Source organism: Juglans regia, chromosome 13, assembly GCF_001411555.2.
Source record: "Juglans regia cultivar Chandler chromosome 13, Walnut 2.0, whole genome shotgun sequence".
NCBI classification, from domain to species: domain Eukaryota; kingdom Viridiplantae; phylum Streptophyta; class Magnoliopsida; order Fagales; family Juglandaceae; genus Juglans; species Juglans regia.
This window is the reverse complement of record NC_049913.1, coordinates 10,233,557-10,259,897: the sequence shown is the minus strand read 5'-3', so window position 1 is coordinate 10,259,897 and position 26,341 is coordinate 10,233,557. Positions and strand designations below refer to the sequence as shown.

Sequence of the window (26,341 nt, the reverse complement as noted above, 5' to 3'; positions counted from 1 at the left end):
CATTCATATTATTGCTATATGATAGGCAAGACACTCAACGCGGGGTGCTATATACGGGGGAGACAAGACACTCACTCATAAGGTTTTAAATACGGTGATCACAGAGCATGAAAGCACTTGGTTCCTGCATAATTAACACCAACCACCTGGTTCCTTTGAAGCCATTACTTAAAGGTGAATTAGATCCTGCATCTAAAATTTATTTCTTTTTTGGTTTGTACAAAAGCTTCCTATCCGGACTATAATTGACTAAAGAAAGTTGAAAGTCGAAAGAACAAAATAATTTTCTATGATCTGTTACAAGTTAAAGAAACTAGCGTCACTTTAAGGATTGTTATTGCATTTGATACAAAATTACTCGGTGCACCAGAAATTATTTCAATCAATGAGGTTTTGAATTTTGAGAAATGCTATGCATCAGTCACTATTCATTCCCACGCTCCACACCTATAGTTTTTTCATAGGATGTGAAAATGTTTTTTATAGGGTGTGAGGATATTTTTCATAGAGTGTATGGTATGAGGTGATAAATATTAGTTGATGAGAAGATTTTTTCTTAAATCTTAGTCCGCTGCTTGCAGTTTCAATATCAACAGAATAGGACGTTGAGTTTATTTACTCCACTACCCAGCACATCATTACATCTATGACGCCAGCGAAAGCCATCAAGCATTTTATTTTTCATGACATATAAGACTTTAGCGGACCCCCCCAAGTACACTAAATTCACCATTGCTTTTGAAGTAAAGGGGAACGAACAGTGTTGCCGCATGCAATGACCACTGGAACGTAATGAAATGAAAAGACAAGACAACTAAGGGAGAAAAAAGCATCGAGACAGTTCTTCTGGTAAATAATCCTTTTAACATACAAAACATGGAACAATGTTAAAATAATCCTTTAACGTAGGATTGCATAATTAATATTACAAAATTTAATTGCTCAAGAACGATCATCACAACAAACAGATCAACAAGAACTATCTCCAGAATGTTGAAAGGATTTGATAAAACCTTTCTTGAACAGATGGTAGGATGATATCCCAATTTACCAGTCTCTCAATAAATGTAGTTACATTACTGACGACATTCCAATGATTCCATCAGTAGACCACCACTTGCAGTCAGATCTTTGACCGTCTAGAAATCCTGAACCATTCAGTATGGAAGGATCCTCGTATGTCAATCCTCTCATATGTATGAGCTCCAAAGTAATCTCTTTGAGCTTGGACCAAATTAGCAGGCAGCCTCTCCCTCCTGAATGTGTCAAAATAAGCAAGACTAGAGGACATACCCGGAGTACTAATACCTGCATTGATAGCAAGGCAGACAACTCTTCGCCAAGCAGACTGTCGCTCGATGATCTCCTTTGCAAACTCTGGATCCACAAGCAGGTTGGCAAGATCTGGGTTTCTGTCATAGGCTTTCTTGATGCGGTCCAAAAACATGGCGCGGATGATGCAACCGCCCTTCCAAATCCTAGCAAGCTCCCCCAGTTTCAAGTCCCAACCTTTTTCAATGCTTTTTGCACGTATCAAGTTCATTCCCTGGGCATAGCTACATATTTTGGATGAATAAAGTGCTTGCCTCACCTCATCAATCAATTTTGCCTTATCCACTGCTTGATCTGTAAGACCTTTGCCAATGCCACTTGACTTGAAAACTTTGCTTGCTTCAACCCTTTCCTCCTTCAGACCACTAAGGAACCTGGCATCCAAAGAAGATGCTATGGTAGGGGTTGCAATTGACAACTCGGCAGCTTGCTGAACTGTCCATTTACCAGTACCCTTCATGCCAGTTTTATCCAAAACCTTGTCCACTAGATAACCTTCTCCCTTGTCATCCTTGATTTTAAATATATCTGCAGTAATCTCAATCAAGAAGCTCAAAAGCTCTCCCTTGTTCCATTCTGAGAAAACATGGCTTAATTCCTCATTCGAAAGCTTTCCAACTGATTTAAGAACATCATAGGCCTCTGCAATTAGCTGCATATCACCATATTCAATCCCATTGTGAACCATCTTGACAAAGTTCCCTGATCCTCCTTTACCAATGTAAGCAACACACGGTCCACTATCAGGAACCTGGGCAGCCACCTTAAGAAGGATATCTTCAATGTGCCTGTAGGCCTCAAAGGAACCTCCAGGCATCAAAGACGGCCCATGGCGAGCACCCTCTTCTCCACCCGAAACTCCCATTCCAAGATAAAGTAAACCCCGTTCAGCCATGGCTTTCTCCCTCCTCTCAGTGTTCTCATACCACTCATTACCACCATCAATGATACAGTCTCCTTTCTCCATGTAAACCGAGAGGGTTTTGATGGTTTGATCAACTGGAGCCCCGGCCTTTACAAGCATGATTATGACACGAGGTTTTTGGATTGAACGAACAAAGGATTCAGGGTCATGGAAACCATATAAGGGAAGGTTTCCTTCTCGTATGGCTCGTTCTACTGTTTCATCAACTTTAGAGGTGGTCCGATTATACACAGAAATTGGGAATCCATTCTCAGCAATGTTGAGGGCTAGATTTTGCCCCATGACAGCAAGGCCAGCAAGACCAATTCTGGTTAAGGCAGCCATTCTTAAATTCTGCACGAGGTATCTAGGACCAGAGGAACAAACTGTAGTTGCATAACACAGCATTGAAGATGGCATCAAATGATTTTTTTTTTTTTATAAGTTCAAATGAAAAACAAAGATCCAAGAACCAACAAGATATAATGTCTGAACAATCGTAAATACAAGTCACCAGAAAAATTCAACCATATGTTCTCAAATCTCTATGTTTAAAGGAAAAATCTCATTCCATTATTGAAGCTTGTAAATAGTGAATATGTCCTGCAAACAGCAAAGCCTTGCATAAGATAAGAAGATATGTTATCGCTGAGATTATGGGCAAAGAGGTGAGATCCTTCAGCAATTGGAACAAAACAACCTCAATCCTTCTTTTCTTCTTTTGGCCTGACAAGATTTTGAGCTAAAGACATACCTCAAAGAGAGCCTTTGGTATAAGGCCAAACACCCTATAAATAATTGTGATATGAAAGCTAAATTTTCACTGCTACAGTTGGAAGGCAGATAAGAAATAACTAAGGTGGGGGGTTTGGATAGTGAGATAATAGTTGATGGTTTTAGATGAAAGTTGAAAATTGAATAAAATATTGTTATAATTTTTTTTAAATATTATTATTGTTTTGGGATTTGAAAAAGTTGAATTATTTTTTGAATTTTATGTGGGAATTTGTAAAAATTGTAATGATGAGATGAGATGAGATGGTTTTGGTATCCAAACTGAGCAGACCCTGTTTGGTTTCATTGATGGTCTCAACCCATCTCATCTCATCTCAACATCTAAACACCATTCAAACACAAACACTTTTCAATTTCAAATTTTTAAATTTTCAATATTTTCATCTAATCATTACCTAATCATTATAATTTTTCCAAACTTCTAAACAAAACACAAAAAACAATTCAACTTTTTCAAATACCAAAACAAAAATAATATTAAAAAATAATATTCTAACAATATTTTAACTTTATAATATTTTTATTTAACTTTTTCTTTCTCCTTTTCCAAAACCCCATAAAACATCTTAATTCAAACTATTTCACTACATTTACAAACTATCTCACTACTATTCACAGATTTTTCACCTCATCTGTGTAACCAAACGAGGTAAATCTTGCGTAAGAACATGAAAGATCATGGAGAACAATAACTTATTTTGATCATTGTTATAAATTATACTTTCTCTTCTTCTCTTTTCCAAGCAGGATTTGACCCTTAAACATACCAACCTTCAATTTTTTTTTTTTTTTTTGTCATTTGGCTGGAAAAAAGCAGGGTCCTGGGTGGGGGGGAATCTAGATATGAGTCTAATCCTCATATTTGCAAACGAAGTGGCCAATCTCGAGAATTATGCAATGAAAAGTCGCATCCGGTGCAAAAACGAAATGAAACCAAAAAAAAGGCAACCACAGCTGTAAAGAGACCGCTTATAGAGCCATAAGGCCTTATTCCTATAACATTGCATAAGATGATATGATTAAGGCTGGTAAAGCTTGAATGTAGGTTACATAACATAGCTGATTATTAGCAGATTAAAAATACCATCAAATTGTTTACCTCATTACAATCATTATAAATTGGAGAACTTCCAGCTTTTCATATCCTAGACAGGAATTATGACTCTAACAAAACAAACTGCAAAAGAAAACAGGGCAACCAAGCAAAATGAAAAAAATAACTAGTCTAGCTTTTCTCCTTTTTTTGTTGTTTTGTTTTTGGAGTATATCTTTGTGATCGTGCTAAAGCAGTAAAAGAACATATATCCCAACAAAATCCATCAAATGACATGGGAATTCAGTTCGAACAAACAAGGTTACAAGAGTAATACGATACACGAAAAATAAAAGCAGACAACATACCTAAAAATGCTGTACTGGAAAAGTGCAAGCAGATGGATTGCTTGAAAATAAGCTGAACCCAGAAAGATAAAGGATTTGGGTTGTGCAGAGAACCAAGATTTTGATCGAGCTCTCTTTCTTTCCTATACAAATCACTAATTACTTTGACCGCGTCCTGCTCTTGCACGGGGTTCAAACGTTGGCCGATCCAGTTTTGAGATATTGCCTGTGATTACGGACCAATCCAGTGACAAATTAGTATAGAAAATTAGAAATGGAATCACCCATCAAGTTGGGCATTCTCATATTTCTGGATGGGAAAATGCTACTGACTAACAAGTGTAAATGGTAGGTTCCCGTAGTTTTGTCTAATGGCTTTGACCGCTTATTTTTTTTTTAATGATTAAGAAATTCACTATTAGTAAATTTATATCAAATTAATTTATATTTTTTAATAACGAATAAATATTTAAATTATAATTAAAATTAAAATAAATAAAAAATTTAAAGTTAATATTTTAATAAAATAATAATAGATTTATAAAAATAAATCTTCTAATCAAATTTTGACCGAACATTGCTAGGCCAATGCTCTTACGAGGTGAAAAGCCAAAGTACTTCGTATTATATTTATATATGGGAAATTAAATGAGGGAAATAATAGTTGGCGTGCCAAATGACCACTCTTTTTGCCTAATGCATTACTTTTTCTTTTATTTTATTTTTTTCCTAAAATATGTATTGACTTGAACAACAAATGATTTCTCTAACTATTTTTTTTAAAAACATTCGAGGTACTCAATCGTTATTATTTATAAAACTTTTAAAATAAAACTTTTATTTTATCTAGCATTATTATTTATAAAATAGAGATGTCTACTGTAACTAATATAAAGTCTAATGTTAAAGAATAATTTAGTGTGAATAATGGTATATAAAATAAAATAAAGAATTCTTCTCATTGCGTACAACATACTATCTATATTACTTATATAGATACTATATTACTATCTATATAACTTATATGAAAAATGTTTAATTTGTAATATTTAAATTTTAAATTTTATTTTTTAAATAAAATCATACCGTATAAATACTTTGTTAGATGTGTTATCTTCTATAAATAAATGTTTTTCTAAAATAAATAGCATAACATAGTAAACAGGCCCAATCTACCAACATCGAACTTCCAACCAATGCGTATCTTCCAACGTTCCATAACCACCACAAATTTCAACCGAACTCGCAGTCATCGGACACGTTATCTATCGCACAGTAAACAAAATGGTCCTCCCACTCTCCGATGCTTCAAAACACTCCGATGCTTATCCGTGGCATCATCTCCACTCCTCTTCCCTCCTCTCTCCGCCTCACAACCCCTACTCCCCGCCCCAAAAACGTCGTCGTCTCAGCTCAAACCCCGACCAGTACGACTCCTATCCCAACCAATCACTCCATCTCCGACCAAGCCCTCGAATCCCGGGGCTTCGTACTCCGCCGCACCATCGACGACCTCAACCTCGACGACCTCAACACCGTGTTCGTGGCCGTCGGTTTCCCGAAGCGGGATCCGCAGAAGATAAGGCTGGCACTGGAGAACACGGACTCCCTGCTGTGGGTCGAGTACAAGAAGACGCAGAGGCCGGTGGCGTTCGCACGGGCGACGGGCGACGGCGTGTTCAACGCCATAATATGGGACGTGGTGGTGGACCCTTCGTTCCAAGGGATTGGGTTGGGGAAGGCCGTCATGGAGAGGTTGTTGGAAGACCTGCTATCGAGAGGGATCTGTAACATAGCATTGTATTCGGAGCCTCGAGTTCTCGGGTTCTATAGGCCCTTGGGGTTTGTGTCGGATCCTGATGGGATCCGGGGAATGGTGTACTCTACAAAGCACAAAAAGAAGAAGAAATAGAGAGTTTATTTTCTCGACAATGCTTGGTTTCATTTTGTTAGTGTCAATGGAGTATGATTTTCGTCACATTATTCTCTCTTTTTTTAAGCTAAGTTAAAATGAACGTACGACAAAAGACATACCAAACTATAATTTCATTAAAAACATAGCAGTAGTAATAATAGGAATGTCTCATTTTCCATCATGGTCACTAAGCTTTCCCGTTACCAAAACGTAGACAGCATTTACCCAAAAAAAAAAAAAAAAATCAACTAAAATTAGCTCTTCCTCAACATCCTCAGCTTGGTTTGGTTGTGTTATTCTACATTCTTTGACCTAAAGCATTCAAAGATTCACAAGGATACTGAACCGGAAAACCCAAAAGGCAGCCAAAAATCTGGTGGAAGTCAAAATTGCCAATGGATTTTATTCCTTAGTTCAGGGGTACAAGGTACATTCTAATTTCTTTGGGTGGATACAGGCCAGTGGGAACATAAGTGCCACTTCCCAATAACAGTTTAAGAAAAAAAGATCTTCGAACTTGCTTCGGTACCTGAAGGAACATGTATAAATCAATTGATCCAATACAAAGGGTTCTTTTTTTCTTCTGTTTTTCTGGGGAAAAAATGCATTGATATGAAGTGCAACACAACTTTGCTCACTTTTGAAGTTACAATGATTGAACTAAATCATTTCCCAGCTCTAGATGAGACTTAAATCAGTAACCCGGGATTCGGATTCCCACTCTTTATACAAACATTTTTACCATCTGAAAACCCTGTTTCTTAAACTCTACACCATCCAAAAGGTTACAAATAAAAGGATATGAAAGGGCAAGAGGGAGGGGAGGGATGGTTGTGTGGAGGGAAGGAAAAAAAATAATATAAAAAATTCCTAGGCCTGATCATTCAAAGACCTATCCAGCCTTTTCTATCAACAAGGGATATCATATTCAAATCCTTGTTGCAAAACACTTAGCAAAGAGCTTTCTCAACTCCAAGACTGGTAATTGTGGGTGAGAAATTGATCTGTCCTTCTCTCATTCCTAAACTACCCCAGCAAATAATCTACATACACTCACAAGCAAACCCACTCTAGTCATCATCACAAGATCAGTACTCATCCATCCCTTCACAGGTACCAGTGAAAATGCCAAAACCAACCTGGGTTCAAGTTCATATAGTTGTTGATGCACCACTTAAGTTATCATAGGCAGTCTGGAAGCGAAGACCAGAACCAATGTGTCTCGATGTGGGGCATACCCAGCTCAGGACATTTGAACCCAGAACTTCTGTCAGGTTTTCATAGGCACCAAGATCATATGGGTGTGTATAGACACTCCCTCCTTTTTCGGCCAGCCACATAGCTCTAACTCCTTCATGGTACTCAATCGTAGTCTTGTTATGCAAAATGAGGTAGATATGCCAACCTAAGAGGATGCTTAGTGCCACACATAATGGGACTAGCAACAGCCCAGAAATGACATATGCCGTTCTGAAAGAGTCTCCACTTTGCTGCTCATCCTTTGGATAATCAATAGTTAGACTACCAACAAGCAAGACAAGGGAATAGATGCATGCAATAACAGCATACATCACGAAAATGAAGAACGCCTTATAGTTAGCATGCCCAACGCAATTACTAATCCAAATGCAATGGTGATCCATTCGCAAAACACATCTTTTGCAAACACGACAATGATGCGCACGGGGAGGCTTATAGTGAGAACACTTCTGGCAGTACCTCAAATCCCCACCCTTGCGCTTGATCTCGTGGATAGGGTTCTCCGCATCTTCGATGTCGGGTGCATAGGTGGAGGGGACCCGACCCGGATCCGTGAAGACAGAAGCAGCGTAGGTAAAGATGCACGTGAGAGCAATCGCCGTGAAAATGACCGTGTTGAAGATTCCAGGGGAGGACATGAGGCCAAACCAACGTTCGATGAAAATGAAGACTGTTGAAAAATAAACGTAGAAGATGGACAAAGCAACGACGGTTACTGGCAGAGAGAAGCTGAAGCCCTGCTTCATTGCTTAAAATTTTAAGGAACTCTCTAAAACCCTGTAAGAGTTTTCGGAGGCACCAGCGTCAAAACGTCAGCATGAGATGACCAAATTATTCTGTGAAAGCACATATCATGACAGTTAAAATAGGTAAAAATCGGAAGGAAGTAATCATCAAATGAAGAAATTACATTCCAGTTTGACTTCAACTCTTTGGTGGAATACATATTCCCAGTAGAACAGTCAGAAATCATATATCAAGCATACCAGTGACTGATCACAGCTTTTCGCAATGATTTACAGCATGGCACATAGCTACAACATTGCAAGAACAAATAGAAAAGAAACATCAACGGAGCAGCCTCAAAGGCAGGCCTACTGAATAAATGTAGAGTCTGCTCTGCTGATCATGAAGTCAGTGCAAATCAATTTCAAGTAAACCTATTTACAACCAACATACTGAAAATCATAAATTTGGATTCTCCTAACATCGATCTTATAGCTTTTAAAACAGAAAGAATATTTATATTTAGGTTTTATGGACACTCAACCGTAATTTGAATTAGAGTGCACTCAACATATCACAGTGATAATCTAATTTATACAAGAGGGCCTGTAAAAAAACAGCTAAACAGAGAAGTAATCTAAGTAGTACAAAACATTCTTAGACCAAATGAAAATCTACTACCCAATTTAAAGGTTTAAAGAACTTCTAACATCTTTTTGAAGTCAATTTGCCAATTGATCACTTAATAAGAACTATTTTTTCTTTATCCGTATAGCAGTTAACAAGAACTAATAACATTCTTATTGTGTTCATAATCCTCCAAACGGATCTTTTTTTTTTTTTTAACTCTTCTCAATAATCTTCTAGCCAACAACAACCCACGATTCCACTTATTAAATTTCAATCCAGTTGGACCCCAGCCGGAGATGATCCTTACCCACCAAGATATGCCTTTTCTTTTCCCTGAACCACCCCTTCCTGATAATAATGGCACATAAAATAATGACCAGCGAAAATAATAGCTGAAAACAATTTCGTGGAGATGAAGCCGAATTTGGGTAATCGAAGGAGGATACGTACCTTGAGTTCGACGGTGGGTGGGATTAATGGGCGAGCCTGGCATTGTGCAAGAAAGCAGCAGAGCACAGAATGGAAGCAATGAAGGCGAAAATCCCCATCCCAATAACCAAAGAAATCCCAGCAACCAACAAGTCTAATACAGGCTGCAAACTAAAACCCACCACCATCTTCCTTAATTTTTGCGTTTTCTGTTATTGGTTTATAGGGGTATGATTCAGATCTGGAAAGACTTTGGACAGGATATTTTGATGCAAGGGTTCCAAAATCCAAAGTACTCCGTGGAAAGGACAAGGATCTGTCACTGCTAATTTATAAGGCTAGAGAGCCGAAAGGGAACGAGAGAACATTTTCTGGGAATTGAAAGGCTTTCGTTTTTGGCACGAAAGAAGCCCGCACCATGTATCTCGAATGATTCAACCCTTCAAGATTTTGCAAATACAGCTATATTTGAAGGAACATTCTACACTTGACAATCTCTTTTGACCAAATTAATATTAAAAAAAAAAAACATTTTTTTTCATTATTTTTTAAATATATATATAAATTAAAAAAAATAAAAATAGTTTATATTCAATTAGGTAAAAACGATTATCAAGTCAAGTGGTGTGCTTGCGCCTTTTTCTCTCATTTAAAATTTGGATCAACACTTTAGGAAGCTTTTCTGAGAATTTTTGAAATTATTGAGAAGCTTTTTATTTTTCGATTTTTAAAATGTATTGGGTCCTTAAAACAGATGTTTGAACTTTTCTTTTTATTAAATTTTTATAATGGACTTTTATTGAGTTTGTAAAAGTAATGGCATCTTTAGTTTTGTAAGAGAAGATTTGTTGTTTTGATGTTTCTCAAGTCTATTCATATCATTTAAAAAAGTGAGATTTTGTTAATAAGATTCAAATTTTTCATTCTTATTAAGTTTTTCTTATCTTTTCTTTTTAAAAATGATTTTTAAAATATTCTATTTTTATTATTTTAACACGTGGCATGTGCCGTGTGCACACATGTTTTGCCACATTAAATTTTTGTGAAAAATTATAACGGAATTTGGATTGACGTAGACATGGAAAAGTCCTAATTGAAAAAGGTGGAAATCGAAATGATAAAATTAGAACTAAAGGAATAAAAAGATAAAAAGAGTAAACTAAGAGACCGACTTCCCTTGAGAGAGAGATCAATTCGGTTGAGATTGTAAGTTGGTTCCACTAGCTGGTAGGGGTGGGCAGTGGGGTTCGCACCTCACACCCCGCTACCTCGCCACCGTCCCCCTACCCCCCCGCATGGGTGGGGTGGACTCTCGTTCGCCAGATACGAGGCGCGGGTTTCCATCTACATCTAGTGTCCTTAGCGGCCCTCGGGGGGAGGGGGGGATTGTGATGGGCTCAACCCCGCTTTATATATATAATATATGTATATTATAAATTTGTAATTAAAAAAAAAAAAAAAGTCATCAAAACGACGTCGTTTTATCAATAACCTCTGCCCCTACCCCCTTCCACGACCCCTACTTTCAGTCTCAGAATCTTCTCCTCTCTCTCTCTCTCTCATCTCTCTAACCCTCGCAGTCACTGCTCTTTCTCCCATTCTGTAGTCCCTCTATCATACATTATCAGGCCATTCTCCGTCGCTGTTCATTCGTTGCACGCCTAGTCTATTGCCAATGGTAAGTTCCCCGTTCTCGATTCACATACACGCCGATTATGTTTTTTTTTTTTTTTGTTGAATTATGGAGGATGTGATTAAATTGAGGAGTTGGAGGATGTGATTGTGAATTGTGTGTTGTAGAGGTTTGAATTGTGCATGTGTTTTGATGTTTGTAATTTTTAAATTGAGAATTTGAAATTCTTTAGGGTTTTGGATTGAAAACCTAAATTTGTATAGGGTTCCAATCCGAAACCCCAAATTAATTTAGGCAAGATTGAAAACCCTAACATAATCCAGGATTTCAGATTGAAACTCTAAATTTAGAGCTTGTGAGTTGTGACAGAAAGAGACCACCAAGAGACTAGAGAAGGAGTTGTAACCATCGAACGCCAACTCTTTGGGTTTTTTACTTTACCTTTTGGATATAAAAGTATCCTAACAACTAAATTGAGGAAAAACAATAAGATAGAGGCGAAGATAAATGACTTGCAGTTTGAGCTAACTCCGAGAGATACCAAAATTTGTGCAATGCGTGGAACTCACGCATCTACCTTAGTGTGGCCACGACAGTTAGATTTGGAATATTTGACAATAGGAAATTTTTTGGTTTGGAGTGTGTGGCAGAATAGGCTCTGGGAAAGGAAGATGTGTGTGCCTCCACGAGCCACTTTCGGCGGCACATGAGAGATACATGCCAATCGTTTCAATACACTATTGCTTCTATCCAAAGGATTAGTGGCCTGGTGGCCTTCTCGTATGGCACGTGTCTCAGAGGTTGCCGAAAAGTTGCATATAGGTCTTTTTTGGTCTTGGAGGAAAAATGACAACAAAAACAACTAAAAAACTAGAAATAACTCTAGGGATAGAATAGATATATAAGAAAAGAGGAGGACGATGGAATTGAAGCTCCCCCCTCTCCAACGAAAAAATTGCCATTGGGTATTTGTGTAAAATCACCACTTGTCTCAAATGTTTAAACTGATAGGAAGAGATATATTTTTATTATTTATGTTATATCTCAACATTCTTCCTCGCGTATAGACCAGACTCTTCCTTAATAGGAGGCTTATCACTGGCCCAATACCTGAAATATTTAATTAATTGAGTGAAGCGTAGAGTTAGGATTCGAATTCAAAATATTTACTCTGATATTATGTGAAATCACTACTTATTTTAAAAGATTAAGTTGATGAAAAGATACAAATTTTTATTATTTATTTTATATCTTTTAACAATTTTAAGTCCTATTTCTTCGGGAGAGAACCGGAGAAGTGGATAACATGCCCAAATTTTTCTATAGGTTCTCTTTCTACCAAATGGCAAGTGTAGGACCTTTTTTCATAGTTATCATGCGAATTGACATTTCATGGAGAAAGGCAGGGAGACCCCTCGTATTTATTAAGACGTAACAGGTCAGAGCAAACTTCAAATATATGCTTTTGTGAACATATTTTGGGACTAATGCACTTGAAGATAACTTCTTCATTATCCTTTGACTTTGAGGCTCAGTTTCCAATTCCACACCAAAAACCAGCCTCCGTCATTAGCTAGGAAAGCAACATCACTAGTACAGCAGCATTTCCCTTTCAGAAGTGAGCTAAACTAGGCAGCCACCTTACAGATTCCTCTTCAGATTAACATGTCCTACTGCTACAAATTCGCAGAGGATATTCTTGTTTCCTTATGTCAAATACCCACTCGTTGTGAAGGAACTTAATTGTAATTGGCTACCCTGGCAAATCTGGTCTCGAACATCAGCACCATTGTATGGGTAAACTTTAGAACTTTTATGATGACTCTTATTACTTCTGTAAGAGCTGCCTTGGTGTGTAAGGCCACCGACCAAACTAAAAGCCGATTGGGTTGATACCTGGATAAAATATCGAGATTCATTGTCTCTTACCTGGCTATGATATGTCAAAGGTGGCATACAAGATGTAGATATGAGAATTTCTTTGAAAATGCAGAAGTCACCTGAGGTTGGCATTGGTGGTCTCCTCGGGATGGTTGGCATTGGTGGTCTCCTTGGGATGGGCTGTAGTTCTTTAATGTCAACTACAACAGCATCGGATGTCAGGAAAGTCTTGGCTACGGAAGCAGCATGCTCCAAACAACATCTAACTACCTGCTCCAGTATTTGGTAGGAAGATAACTTTATCAGCTGGCTTAAACTGAAATCACCAATTATGTATGTTCTCAAATAAGCTTTTAATCTAATTTCATTAAGCAATATGTGTTGATGGTTCAAACTATATGGAAATTTAGACATCTTTCCAGCGGATCCCATAGCTTTCCCAAGCGGTGAAAATATATTAGGATGTGGTATCCCCACGCTTAAAATGTTTACGTTGTTGGGCTACTGATATGCGAATCTTCCTGACAAAGCCATTCAAGTAATGGTACCTTTGATGGATCGATGATTCCAGCCTTCACCAAATCCTCGTAACAATCTCTTGCAGCGTTGTATCCATACCTAATATCATCATTAGAAAGAACCTGCAAAGTTTATTCAACAGGGCAATTTAGTGGATTCAAGATCAGTATCATGGGTTCATAAACTAGGATTATTTTTCCAATCTCAACTTATGTATGACAGGAAATAACAATGAATAATATGCAGAGACCTTTTCAATCACCAGATTTCCATTTACACCTGCATTTTTGGCTATCAATCTAGCAGGGTAACTCAGAGCTCTTTTGAAGATCTCAGCCCCAATCTGCAATGCACTTTCATATATAACATTACAGTCTTTATGAGCATTCAGTGGGAAATAATTGCAGGATTGCAACATTGAAAAGACATTGATAGAAAATGATATTTGATTTCCTGAGAATACCTGCATGAACTTAAGTGGACTTAAAATATTAAAGACCACCGACTGAGATATCTAATCTAGAAAGAAAACAGCCAGGAGAAAAATTTATCATATTTCAATAAAAGAGGTACCTTCTGTTCTTCATTGTCCAAGTGTTGTTTGATACCATCTACCATTGTAGATAGCCTCAAAAGGGTACAGCCCCCACCAACTACCACACCTTCCTCAATTGCTGCCTGTAATATGCCAAGTTAGAAGCTTACTTTAATGGTTGGCAAACTAATTTTTACAGTGTCAAGAAAGAAACTAGCTACCTTGGTTGCATTCAAAGCATCTTCAATCCTGAGTTGTTTATCCTTCAACTCAACTTGTGTTTGTGCTCCTACCTAGGATTCAGTTTATCAAACTCAATGTATTAGCTGGAAAGCAAGTCACAGCCTCCACACTCCCCAATTATCAAGATGCTGGCTGCAATATAATTCAGATTACCTGCAGAATAGCAATTCCCCCTGACAACCTAGCAATTCTCTCACTCAATAACTTCTTTTGAAATTTTTCTTCTGAGTTCTGCAAAACAAGAAACCATTCCATTGGGATTCTCGGAGAATGCTAACGATGTATAAACTCCTTCCACACTTCTGCAGTGTACTAGTGTGCATGTGTGGTCATTCAATCTTGCAATTCACTCTGCGATATAGAGCTTTAAAGCAGAAAGTACAGAGGCACAGCCAGAGACATTAGTTGAACCTTAACAAGCCCCTGGAGTTGAGAAACCCGATTTTCAACAAATTCGCGGGTGCTCCCATCTGTAACTATTAGTGTAGAATCCTTAGTTATCACAACCTTAGAAGCTGAGCCCAATGCCTCCTTGCCAGACTTTTCAAGGCTCAACCCCATCTCATCTCTGATTACAGTGCCTGCACAATTATCAAGATCCAGGCATGTAAGAGCATGAGGAATTTTGCAGAAGAAAAATGTTCAAGGGGCAGACAGTGGCTCAATTTGACTAACTTCAGTTTTGATATATGAATCCCTTTCTATCAATCAATCCTACCGAAGGTCATATTCATTTTTATAAAGGATTTTCATTCTGAGATATGACTTTAGTCTGCCTCTAACCTGCGACAACCCCTTATTTTTACGGATTCAGGATCCACCATGTAAATTTGTTAAAGAGCAACATAAGAAAATAGAATTTATTTCATTGAAATGTAAATAACATTCTATACGCTTAATTGCATATAATTCTTAAAAATATATCAAGCAGCAACTTCATTTATAGACCTTGAATACAGCAGATGATTGGGGATGTAGGAAAAAGTCTTGATTCCACTATGACCATTTAATCAAAATTACATATGTATGTAACTCGAGTATCATTTGGCCTATTATTCATTTCAAGAACGTGTCTTTTAACTGCAGTTCTAATTCAACTCTGGATTGCCTTTGTATTCTATATTGGACATTTACTGTGCCTATAAGCAGTCTCTGTCTACCAGCAGCAAACATAGAAAATTGTACGGCGATAATCTGCAGTTTTCTTTCGCAATAGCCACATGCCCCCAAAATGATTTTACTTCTTTGGGTAGCAAAGAATAAAAACCTGACTCCAAGACTGTTACTAACCAAAAGATCGATGCAGTGAATTGTTGGTTTTCTAACCATTTTATTCCTATGCTTTCATTAGTATTTTTATTATTGGTATTATCATTGTAATTATTGCCATTAATAGTAGTATTTGTTGTAGTGCTAGTAGTTGTAGATATTGTTTGTTGTTATTTTGATCACTATATTTTCTACCCTAACAAATGGTCTAACTCAAAAGCTACTCTAATCAGCATGTTAATTTGTAGCGTTTAAATAAACCTCAAGTGCGTCATAGGATATGTGGAGAGAAGATATAATAAATAAATAAATATTCTAAAACACCATTCAGAGATAATGTGATCAACAGGCATTTTGATCTAAGAAAAGCTAATCAGACAGAAAAGTGGAGGAAATGCAAAACAAGATCCAAATATATACAAACTACATAACATTGAAGCAATGTATCAACCCAAAACGTATGAGCATAACAAAATTAAAGTTGACTTTCTTTTTTAGCATCCAATGGAAGGAAATGGATTTTCTAGTTTAATTGACATATAATTACTTTGAAAAATGATGCTATGATATCTAAGATTTGGTACTTAATCTACTACCTCCAGTTAAGATGGCAATATCATCTAAGTAGTGGCTCTTGCGCTCACCAAAGGCCGGAGCCTTAATAGCAGCTGCCTTCAGCACACCCCTGAGTTTGTTTCTGATTACTGGAGCTAGAGCTTCCTTCTCAATGCCCTCTGCAACTATCACAATGGGATACTTCTCTTTAACTGCACTGTCCAGTATTCCAAACATCTCCTTTGGGTTTGTGATTTTTCTGTCGACCAAAAGTAACTGCAACCAAAGAATTCACTCTGTAATTACTTCGTGGGAAAGAATGCAAGACTATTAATTTTGCAATTCCTACCTTGCAATTATGGAACTCCACTGTCATCTTCTGTCGATCTGTTACAAAGTATGGGGACAGATATCCACGATCAAATTGCATTCCTTCTACAATTTGTAGATTGTTCTCGGTGCCTTTCCCTTTTTCTATTGTCACTACTCCCTTCCTTCCCACTTGACGAAGAGCATCAGCAATCATGTTTCCCACTGAATAATCATTGCCTGCACTAACTGCAGCAACATGTGCTATTTCATGATCTTCAACCTGCAAATGTGAAAATGTGATATGTATTGCAGTTTATTAAATCAAATGAAATGATACTTACGGTGTTTCTTGATGAAGCCAAATAAGAAAGATAAACTTGTTTACCTCTCTGGAAATCAGTTTGAGTTCAGACACAAGGGCATTTGCAGTCTTCTCAATCCCACGAGCAACTTGAACAGGATTCATACCAGCAGCAATAATCTAGAAAAAGAATGATGTTTAGAATACTGTAGTGGCGGCACTTGATTCAAATTACTAATCCACTATTTCACACCGGAAGTGCCTTTAATATAAAGAAAACAAAATGTAGCTGTAAGATATAAGAATTGCACATAAGCCAATTCACCAATAATTAAGAAGCCCTGCCTATATGATTTTTTAAAGATGCAGCCTCACCTAGGTGGTAAGGCCTTATTGGCAACAAACTGGCACTCAAAACTTGGCTTCATAGTAATCTCTAATATGTAACTAATTCCAAGTTTTTAGAAAGAGCATTCAAATTGGCACTAGTTCAATAGTAGAAATCCCGCCTTCTAACTATTGCCTAGTATTTTAGAAAGCCTGAATTATTGCACAATGTTATAATACATCACAAGAAACACTTCTTCTGTTGTAATGTAATAGACATGCTACTCGCGTACACATCCATTTCATACCTTCACGCCTTCAGCAATCAGACCCTGGGCAAGAATGACTGAAGTAGTGGAACCGTCGCCAGCAAGGTCATTTGTTTTGGCACCAGCCTGTCTCACCAATTTAACTCCAACATTCTCCAAAGGGTCCTCCAATTCAATCTAATATAACAATTTGGAGCAATTTAAGAGGAAATATCTTGTACAATGTGAACAATTATCAAATTAAAATGAGTGACCAAGTTATTGTACAATGTGAACAAGATAAAAAAAGAACAAACGCGAAAGTGTAATGGGGAAATAGATAACTAGGAAATACCTCTTTGAGAACAGTTTCACCGTCATTTACAATTTTTGGGGGTCCATACTTGTTCTGCAATACTACATTCCTTCCCTTGGGACCCAAAGTCACCCCAACCAGCTCAGCCACCATGTCCACCCCTGCCTGCACCACCAGCCCGACCATTCAAAATCTTGTCAAGCAAAACATAATTGTGGGTGTTACAGAAGCTAGTGCCTTGAACTGTAACCTGAAGCTTCCTTGTGGTTGAACCGTCGCGGTTGAAGTAAAGCTCTTTGGCCATGGCTCTCGGGATTAACATGGAAGGTGAAGAAGGCCTTCTGGGCAGTATTGGGTTAGTGAAATTAAGTGCAGAGATGGGGGTTGGAGAACTTGCCATGGCTTGGTTCGGTTTGGTCTGCCAGTTGGAGTAACAATTATCTTCAAAGATGGTTTTCTAAGGATAAGAGCAAGAGAGAAAAGACGGGAGGTTTCTGAAGGCCAAGAGAAAAATCTAACATGTTTTGGCGCTATTCCAAGATTAGCGACGTGTTTTTTCTAATTATGTACAAAATTTATATTCTTTCTGACTTTAGATTTTATTATATTTGAGGCAATAGCCTCTTAAAAACAAAAAACTATTGGATTCATGAGGTTATTGAATTTTATTAAAAAAAATTAAAGAGTATAAATTATATGTCTCGATGGGAGAGATTGCTTTGACTTATCATGTTAATATAAAGGATTCTTGGTTCATCTATTCGTTTTGGGTAACTTTGTGAGTACATATTGGCTATTGCTGGAATCAGGTCTACAATGTGCTATGAAAAATATATAGGACTACGTGCACTTATTGGTAGATCTAGGCACATTAATGCTTTCAACAATATATTGGATAGAGTTCGAAGCAAGATTAGTGGATGAAAAACAAAGCTACTATCTCATGCAGACAAGGAAACACTCTTGAAGGCTATCATACAAACACTTCCCAAGTATTGTATGAGAGTTTTTAAATTGCTTAAGTCTCTATTAAGGGAGATTAATAGAGTGATGAATTAGTTTTGGTGGGGACAGCCGCAAGAGGAGAGTATAGTGTATTGGGTCTCTTGGAGTTAAGTGAGGAAAGCTAAGAAAGTTAGAGGGTTAGGTTTCAGATAACCATAATTTTTTAATATAGCTTTATTAGCTAAACAAGGGTGGAGAATCTATCAACATCCTGGATCTTTGGCTTCTCAGGTTCTTAAATGCAAATATTTCCCTTCTACTCAATTCTTTGATGCAAAGTTGGGAGGTAGGCTTTCTTTTGTATGGAGAAGTATTTATGCAGCCAGGTTTATAATTGAAAAAGGTTCTTTGTGGAGGATAGGGAATGAAATGAACACAAAAATATGGAATGACATATGGGTGCCACAACCATCATTTTATAGAGTTCAGGCTCCTATTAAAACACTGCAAGATGATGCAAATGTAGTTGAGCTTATTAATCCTAAGAATAAGCAGTGGAGGAAAGAGATGGTAGAAGACATTATGGGGCCTGAGACTGCAACTCTTATTTAGAAAATTCCCCTAAATCAGGCTGGGGCAAGGGACAGGTTGATATGGATGGGCATTAAGGATGGAATCTATACTGTAAGAAGCGGCTATCATTTTCTGAAAGAGATGCAAAATAGGTTACAGGGGCAGACATCGAATAATGTTCAAATACAAGAAAGATGAACATGATGTTGGCAATTTAAAATTCCACAGGCTGCTAAGCTTTTCATGTGGAGAGCGTGTTTAGATTTACTAGCTACCTACTAGAGTGAACTTGCATAAAAAGAAAATTATAGATTCCCTAACGTGCCCGATCTATCTTAATGAGGAAGAATTTATAAAACATGTTTTATGGAGCTGCAAATCTGCTTTGGATGTTTGGAGCCAAGGACCTATTGTACTTTAGAAAAGTTCACTCAAAGCAGAGAAATTCAAGGACATATTCGAGAACCTAAGTGCAAAATGTGAGCAGCAAGTCATGGAGCTTCTCATAATAACAAGAAGAAGTATATGGCATAGAAGAAACAAGTTGATCTTTGAGAGTTACTTCCAACACTCAACACAGATAGCCAACCAATCAAAACAATTCTTGGAAGAGTTCAAAGTTGTGCATGACAGGCCTAGAACTAATAACAAAGGTTCACAAGTGATGAATACCAGATGGAATCCTCCACCTGTTGGTTTCTTGAAGATCAATTGAGATGCTGCAATTTATGAGGTGAAGGGTAGGATTGAACTAGGATTAGTAGCTCGAGACCAAGGAGGTAACATTGTAGCTACAAAGAAAATTACTCAAGCTGGACTTAAGGATCCCCTCTTGGCAGAAGCATTAGGGACCTTTCAAGTAGTTATGATGGTAGCTGAACTAGGAATGGACTATGTCCTTTTTTAAGGAGATTCCTCCCAGATTGTAAAGGGCCTTAATTTTCAGGTAGAGAGATGGGATAGAGTAGGGATGGTGTTATCTGACACTCGTATACAAATTACTTCTTTTTTTTAGTTGGAAGTTTTTGTTTATTAAGAGAAGTGGTAATGATATAGCTCAATGTTTAGCAAAATATCCCCTTGAGTTTAATGAGGGTTTAATTGTACTGGATTTGATTCCAAGATGTAGTCATGTAATCTCTGAAGCTTAAAGGTAATATAGTTATCTTGATTTCAAAAAAAAAAAAAAAAAGAAGTAACTTTGTGATATTTGTTGATGCATTTTTTCTGGTGTGGTCAATCCTATGGTTGAATTGGAAGGTTTGTGTCATAACCAAGGCCCAGGGATGTTTTAAGGCCCAAAGCCCAGCCTAACCGATTTTTGTTTTTTTTTTTTTAAATGAAGTACCAAACGGTACTCAACCGCCACTCCAACCTGTCGTCCTTGCCTGCTATAGCTCCCTAACAAAGATAAGACTCTCTCATATTTAGTGTGTGTGTGTGTTTAGGCCGCCCCTCTCTACGCTGCCCAGTTCCTCCGCCACTCACGATGCACCAGCTTTGGATAAAAAACTTTGGAGCACTAACATCATCTAGAAATTCTCCCCCACCGCACGGAGGTAAGTGATGCTTGGTATTAACTTCCAAAACTATTGTTGTTGGATTGAAAAGTTTGTGTTGTTTATTATTTTGTTACACACCTCTAAGATGTTGAGAATCAGTTGATGTGTTGTACTCTTACTTGTTATCCAATTGATAACCCCTGCTGCATAAATTGTGAAGTTGTTATGGTTGGCCTTTGGGTTGGTTCTCGGTTGCTTTGTTGAACTCTTGCTTGTTGTCCATTTGAGTATCCTTGTTGCATAAATTGTGAAGTTATTGTGGTTGGACTTTAGGTGTAAATGTGGAAATGCCAGCAAAGATGCATGGCTTGTATATTTCCATATACAAAGATTTACAGAGGAAGAGAAGTTACATGTATAGCTATTGTGAGCTGTGTAGGAAATAAATAAGGAATGTACAGCTACTACTAATGTAAATATTAGTTGTACAGAGTCTGACAATAATGGGATATAGATTGCAATGTGAAATCATAGGCATGATATATAGGGTTTGTCTCTTCATTCCCCTTCAAGCTCAAGGCGGTATGGGACCGAAACAGAGCTTGCTTCGGTTGGGTGTAAATTTCAGACTACAGAGAGGCTTGGTGAAGATATCCGCAACTTGTTCTTGACCAAAGATGTGGGCGAGAGGGATTAGACCATGGGCTACTTGCTTATGAACGAAGTGAATGTCAATCTCTATGTGTTTGGTGCGGTGGTGGAAGACAAGGTTCCATGCCATGCTCAAAGCACTTATATTATCCGAGTGCAGTGTAGGGGTGGAAGCTTGTAACCCAGAGTTTGAAGCAAATGCATAAACCAAAGCAGTTCGGCAATGGTGGAAGCCAAAGCTCGGTACTCTGCTTTGGCGGTAGAATGGGCAATAGTGTTATATTTCTTGGCTCCCTAAGACAATTAGTTTGGTCTCATGTAAAAGGCAAAGCCAAATGTTGAGCAGCGGTCGTCCTGTGACCCAAACTAGTCGGCATCGCAAAAACCTTGAAGTGCAGATATAGATGCTTTGGTGAAGTAAAGGCCAAGATGGATTGTGCCCTTGAGAAATCTGAAGATGTGCTTAACAACTTGGAGATGGGGAGCACGGGGAGCCTGCATGAACTGGCTAACGAAATTAACAACAAAGGCCACATCGACCCTGGTTAAGGTGAGGTATTGAAAGGTGCCCACCATTTGTCAGTAAGTTGTGGGATCATCAAGTGGAGTTCTTTCATGGGCAGAAAGATGAATCTCAAATGCAATGGGTGTAGAGACGGGTTTTGCACCATCAAAACCAAACCGTTATAGTAAAGAAATGAGATACCGTGATTGATTGAGAGTTAGGGTATCATTTTCATGAGTAACTTGAACCTCAAGGAAGTAATGTAGATCTCCCAAATCTTTCATATGAAAGACAATTGACAAATGGGAAATGAAAGCAACAATGGAGGAAGTGGAACTTTCAGTGACAATAATATCATCCACATTAATAAGAAGCATGAGTACCTCAGAGTCACGATGTCGAAAGAACAAGGAAGCATCATACGAACACCGTTTAAAACCTAACTGCTAAAGATAAGTATTGGATTTGAGTATCATTTGGGGGACTTGTTTAAGGCCATACAAAGCCTTGTGAAGTCTACAAACGTAATCAGGATGGTGAGGATCTTCAAAACCTAGTGGTTGAGTTAAGTTGTTTAAGAGTCCACCTTTGAGAAAGAGCCAAAGTGAGAACCAACATAATGGTTGCAGATTTAACAACAGGATTAAAGGTTTCAATGTAGTCAAGACCTTGAAGTTGTGCAAGATGAGTTTTGTAGCATTCAACAGAATTATCAGCTCGTGTTTTAACTTTGAAGACCCATTTGCTGGTGACCAAATTCATGTTGGCAGATGGAGGAACAAGAGTCAAAGTTTGGTTGGCATGTAGTGCATGAATTTTGGACTGCATGGTCCATTGCCAGTTGGGATCTTTTTGGGCTTGTTCAAAACTCTTGGGCTCGGAAGGAGTAGCAGCTAGATCAGTAGTAAAACATACCAGAAGTGGATGGCGGGTTGAGAAAAAGGTTTTGGGCAGTCTGGTTCTATCTTGCATGCGGGTGATCATGGGATGAGTTCTTGTGGGCCCAAGGTCACATGAAGACATGGGTGCAGTGGATACAATAGGAGGAGCATCTATAGACAAGCCATCAGGCTCTAATGGAGTTTTACCAATTCATATGAAGTTTTACCATGAAGAATTAGAGTGGACAATCGGTTGATGAGAAAAATCGCGATTTGAAAAGTAGTAGTCCAAAATTTTATGGGAAGAGAAGAATGGGTCATGAGAGCGAGAGTAGTCTCAACTATATGGTGATGGTGCCGTTTAGTTGGACCATTCTGTTCGGGAGTTCCAGGACAAGACAATTTATGGACAATACCATGAGAGGCAAAATATTTCTTTAAGTTATGATTGACAAATTCTCCACCACCATAACTTTGAATGACTTTGATACGAATATTAAATTGAGTTTCAACCAAGTTGAGAAATGCTAGAAAAATGGAAATAATATTAGATTTTCGAGCCAAAGGAAAAAACCAAATGTCCCATGAAAACTCATCAATAATGACAAGAGAAAATCGATACCCATCATATGAGCTAAGAGGAGCAGGTCCCCACACATTAGTGTGAAGAAAATTTGGAACATGGGTACTACGAGCTTAAAAGGGCAATTTTGAAGATTTTTCTAAAACATAACTTTCACAAAAATTCACTTATTTAAAATAGAGAGACAGGGAAACAAAGCATGAAGAGTTCTAATATTGGGGTGGCTGAGCTGATCATGCCATGTGTTGCTAGACACTTTATTAGTCACAAGAGCCATTGGAGATGCAGGAGAGTGTGGGGTAGATAAAGTGTATAAGCCATCATGCACGAGCCTCTTCAACAACACTTGTTTCGTCCTTAGGTCCTTAATTAAGAAGCCCCAAGGATAAAAACATCAAATAACAATTATGGTCAGTGGTGTGCTGTGAAATCGAAAGAAGCTTCTTCTTAAGAGATGGCACAATTAAAAAAAAATCAACATCATAGATATATGAGAAATTGTAAAGGTTGCAATGTCGGAAGTGGAAAGGATAGACCCATTGCCAACCATTACCAGATCAGTGCCTTTTTAGAATTTAATAACTTAGGCTTCAGTAGTTGTTGGAGCGATGTGATGATTTGCACCGGTGTCTGGGAACCAAGGTTCATCTACGGTGTCACCAGCATGGAAAACAAGGAAGGCTTGGTATTGATCTGCCTCTTCATTTGAGGCACAACATGCATTAGTTTCGTGGTTTGGACCATCACACCGAAAGCATGTAATGCGAGAGGTGTGACCACCACAAACTGGATTTCGGTCACTGTTACCATGGTTAGAAGGTTGTTGAGCATGACTAGTAGAAGTACAGTCCTGAGACAATGGACTTCCACGATAACCTCTTGCATGATAATTGGAGCCTCTGGCATGGTTGGATGTATTTCCATTTTGTTTAGATCCAACATTACAGTTAGTATATAAAGTAACCACAGAAGAATTGTTGTGAGTAGTAGAACAAATACGTAGCTCAAAGTATCTACACTTACTAATCACATTTTCTAGTGAAAGAAAATTGTCTCTGCATTAATAGCAGCCATGATGTGATCAAATTCTGATCCCAGACCACGAAGAATGCAGATGGTGAATTCATCATCATCCATAAGCTTTCCAGCATGGTAGAGAGAAAAGCCAACGACTTGGCCTTGTGCAAATACTCTTCCATGGATGAAGAGCCTTTAGTGAGACCTTGAAGCTCTCCACACATCTATTGAACATGATCTCTTGTATGTCAGCCATACAAGGTTTCAAGAACTTCCCATGCATCATGCGAAGTCTCAAAATTAATGACTAGAGATAGATGTGCATCTGAGAGAGCTATTTATCCAATCAAGCACTACCTGGTCAAGGCGCAACCACTTTGTTGCTACCGGATTTCTGATCAGTTGACGATTGTCATCAAGAATTGTGGTGGCTGGGCAGGGCAATTCGTTTGTGAGATATCCTAACAAACCATGACCTCTAAGAATAGGGAGCACTTGTGCTTTCCAGAGGAGGTAATTTGAGGAGGCAAGCTTGGTAGAAATGTCAAGTAGATGAGTTTTAGCTGAAAATAACTCAAGTGACGAGGTTTCATCCACAAGAGGGATCTGAAAGGTTGAAGAAGAAGAAATTTTTCATAAAAGAAACCTCGTGGGGCTCTTGATACCATGTAAATGTGAAAATGCCCGCAAAGATGCATGGCTTGTATATTGCCATATATAAAGATTTACAGAGGAAGAGGAGTTACATGTACAACTATTATGAGCTGTGTAGGAAATAAATAAGGAATGTACAGCTACTACTAATGTAAATATTTGTTATATAGAGTGCGAGAATAATAGGATACAGATTGTAGTGTATAATCATAGGCATGATACATGGGGTTCGTCTCTTCAATGGGTTGGTTCTCGGTTGTTTTGTTGAACTCTTGTTTGCTGTCCATTTGATTACTCATGTTGCGTAAATTGTGAAGTTGTTGTGGATGAAATTTGGTTTGGATTCTTGGTTGAGCCATGGAAGTGTGAATTTGTAGTTTTGGCATGGGCTTGTTGTCAGATGAAAGTTGTTTCTGGTTGAGGAAATGTTAGTGGTTGGTTGTAGTCCAAGGGATGATGTTATAGAAGTAAGAAGTTGAGTTTTGGCCATTTGGTTTTGTGTTGATTGGGACTTGGTTGTCTAGTTGTTGTTGTATATAAATGATGCTGTAAATTTCCTGTTTTATTTCTAGTTGTTGTTGAGTTATACTTGCTGAGATTTTTCCATCATTCACAGTGTTTTACAGTAGTAAAAGGGTTGCTAGAATTTCTCACATTTGCATTAATTTACAATTTGTGAATGTTTGATGGAAATTTTTGCCCTTGTTCTAATTTACAGCTTGGGAATGCTTGATGAAAATTTTCCCACATACATTATTTTTCATCTTGTAATTGTTGCTGAATTCCTTATCATTGGATGGTATATAATATGTAAATTATTTGTTGAAATCTTATCATTATAATGCTTTATGACTTATAATTGCTTGCTAAATTTCTTATCATCGAACTATGATTTAATATGTAAACTTGATTATGAAATGTTGCTTTATTTATGGCTTAAACTGAGTTTTACGTGGGTGTGTGTGAGTATCACGACACAGGGCCTAAGCCGAGATGAGACATTATCTTGGTAGAGCTCCTCTGGTCACTCAAGAGTGCATAATACTGTGTAGTGTCCTATGGATTGTCGTTAGATAACAAACTCAAGTGAGACGGTAACACTCTTGGGCAAGTCGTGGCCTCTCTAATGGTAGAGGCTAGAGGACGTCGTGGTCAAGGACAAGGTGTAAAGCCAAACATCGCTCAGAACGAAGTCACATGCACTTTTATTATCTGTGGTATAGCAAAGAGGGCCAGGGTGTGTAAATGACCCATTCAAAGGAGACTGTGATGTACACATTAATAAAATGGATGTTTTGAAAACTGGATTTTTAGGTATATTTCAACTTGAATGGAAACTGTGTTGAGTGCTTGTGTTTTGTCATGCGATAAACTAAAGTTGACTGTTGTTTAGTTATGCCTAATTTAGTTAGATGTATAATGTCAAATATAATATTTTATTGCATCAATCACTCGCATATTTTTATTTCCTCTAGCATGCATTTTTTAGTATAGGCCTTAGTTTCACTTACTAAGATTTT

At 37.9% G+C, this 26,341-nt stretch overlaps 5 protein-coding genes across 10 annotated transcripts; 1 reads left to right on the top strand and 4 right to left on the bottom strand.

Moving 5' to 3' along the window:
• Window positions 1-820: 820 nt before the first annotated feature.
• On the bottom strand, window positions 821-9,854 carry LOC108989414 (6-phosphogluconate dehydrogenase, decarboxylating 1-like). Of its 2 annotated transcripts, XM_018962997.2 has the most exons (3): window positions 9,393-9,854; window positions 4,433-4,637; window positions 821-2,622 (listed from the first exon to the last, which is right to left on the bottom strand). In XM_018962997.2, exon 3 carries the CDS (start codon window positions 2,579-2,581, stop codon window positions 1,124-1,126), a length of 1,458 nt encoding a protein of 485 aa, XP_018818542.1. In that variant the 5' UTR covers window positions 2,582-2,622; window positions 4,433-4,637; window positions 9,393-9,854; the 3' UTR covers window positions 821-1,123. The 2 variants fall into 2 exon arrangements, with proteins under 2 accessions (XP_018818542.1, XP_018818543.1); XM_018962998.2 differs by lacking the exon at window positions 9,393-9,854 and having other exon boundaries at window positions 838-2,603; window positions 4,433-4,554.
• LOC118343651 lies at window positions 4,561-9,583 on the bottom strand. 3 transcript variants are annotated; one of them, XM_035684100.1, is made up of 2 exons: window positions 9,393-9,583; window positions 4,561-4,637 (listed from the first exon to the last, which is right to left on the bottom strand). In XM_035684100.1, exon 1 carries the CDS (start codon window positions 9,557-9,559, stop codon window positions 9,416-9,418), a length of 144 nt encoding a protein of 47 aa, XP_035539993.1. In that variant the 5' UTR covers window positions 9,560-9,583; the 3' UTR covers window positions 4,561-4,637; window positions 9,393-9,415. The 3 variants fall into 3 exon arrangements, with proteins under 3 accessions (XP_035539993.1, XP_018818549.1, XP_018818548.1); XM_018963004.2 differs by lacking the exon at window positions 4,561-4,637 and adding an exon at window positions 8,283-8,363; XM_018963003.2 differs by lacking the exon at window positions 4,561-4,637 and adding an exon at window positions 8,434-9,290.
• On the top strand, window positions 5,568-6,389 carry LOC108989416 (serotonin N-acetyltransferase 2, chloroplastic). Its single transcript, XM_018963000.2, has one exon. The coding sequence runs from the start codon at window positions 5,715-5,717 to the stop codon at window positions 6,321-6,323; it is 609 nt and encodes a 202-aa protein (XP_018818545.1). The 5' UTR covers window positions 5,568-5,714; the 3' UTR covers window positions 6,324-6,389.
• Window positions 6,982-9,854, bottom strand: LOC108989417 (probable protein S-acyltransferase 16). 2 transcript variants are annotated; one of them, XM_035684098.1, is made up of 2 exons: window positions 9,393-9,854; window positions 6,982-8,422 (listed from the first exon to the last, which is right to left on the bottom strand). In XM_035684098.1, the coding sequence occupies exon 2, from the start codon at window positions 8,330-8,332 to the stop codon at window positions 7,478-7,480; it is 855 nt and encodes a 284-aa protein (XP_035539991.1). In that variant the 5' UTR covers window positions 8,333-8,422; window positions 9,393-9,854; the 3' UTR covers window positions 6,982-7,477. The 2 variants fall into 2 exon arrangements, with proteins under 2 accessions (XP_035539991.1, XP_035539992.1); XM_035684099.1 differs by having other exon boundaries at window positions 6,982-8,363; window positions 9,393-9,803.
• A 2,532-nt stretch (window positions 9,855-12,386) lies between these two features.
• Window positions 12,387-18,009, bottom strand: LOC108989425 (chaperonin 60 subunit beta 4, chloroplastic-like). 2 transcript variants are annotated; one of them, XM_018963021.2, is made up of 14 exons: window positions 17,761-18,005; window positions 17,550-17,675; window positions 17,255-17,392; window positions 16,704-16,799; window positions 16,356-16,598; window positions 16,048-16,282; window positions 14,594-14,763; window positions 14,336-14,413; window positions 14,161-14,232; window positions 13,978-14,082; window positions 13,655-13,747; window positions 13,434-13,526; window positions 13,005-13,155; window positions 12,387-12,900 (listed from the first exon to the last, which is right to left on the bottom strand). In XM_018963021.2, the coding sequence occupies exons 1-14, from the start codon at window positions 17,908-17,910 to the stop codon at window positions 12,878-12,880; spliced, it is 1,773 nt and encodes a 590-aa protein (XP_018818566.1). In that variant the 5' UTR covers window positions 17,911-18,005; the 3' UTR covers window positions 12,387-12,877. The 2 variants fall into 2 exon arrangements, with proteins under 2 accessions (XP_018818566.1, XP_035539858.1); XM_035683965.1 differs by lacking the exons at window positions 12,387-12,900; window positions 13,005-13,155; window positions 13,434-13,526 and having other exon boundaries at window positions 13,655-13,757; window positions 17,761-18,009.
• Window positions 18,010-26,341: the final 8,332 nt, after the last annotated feature.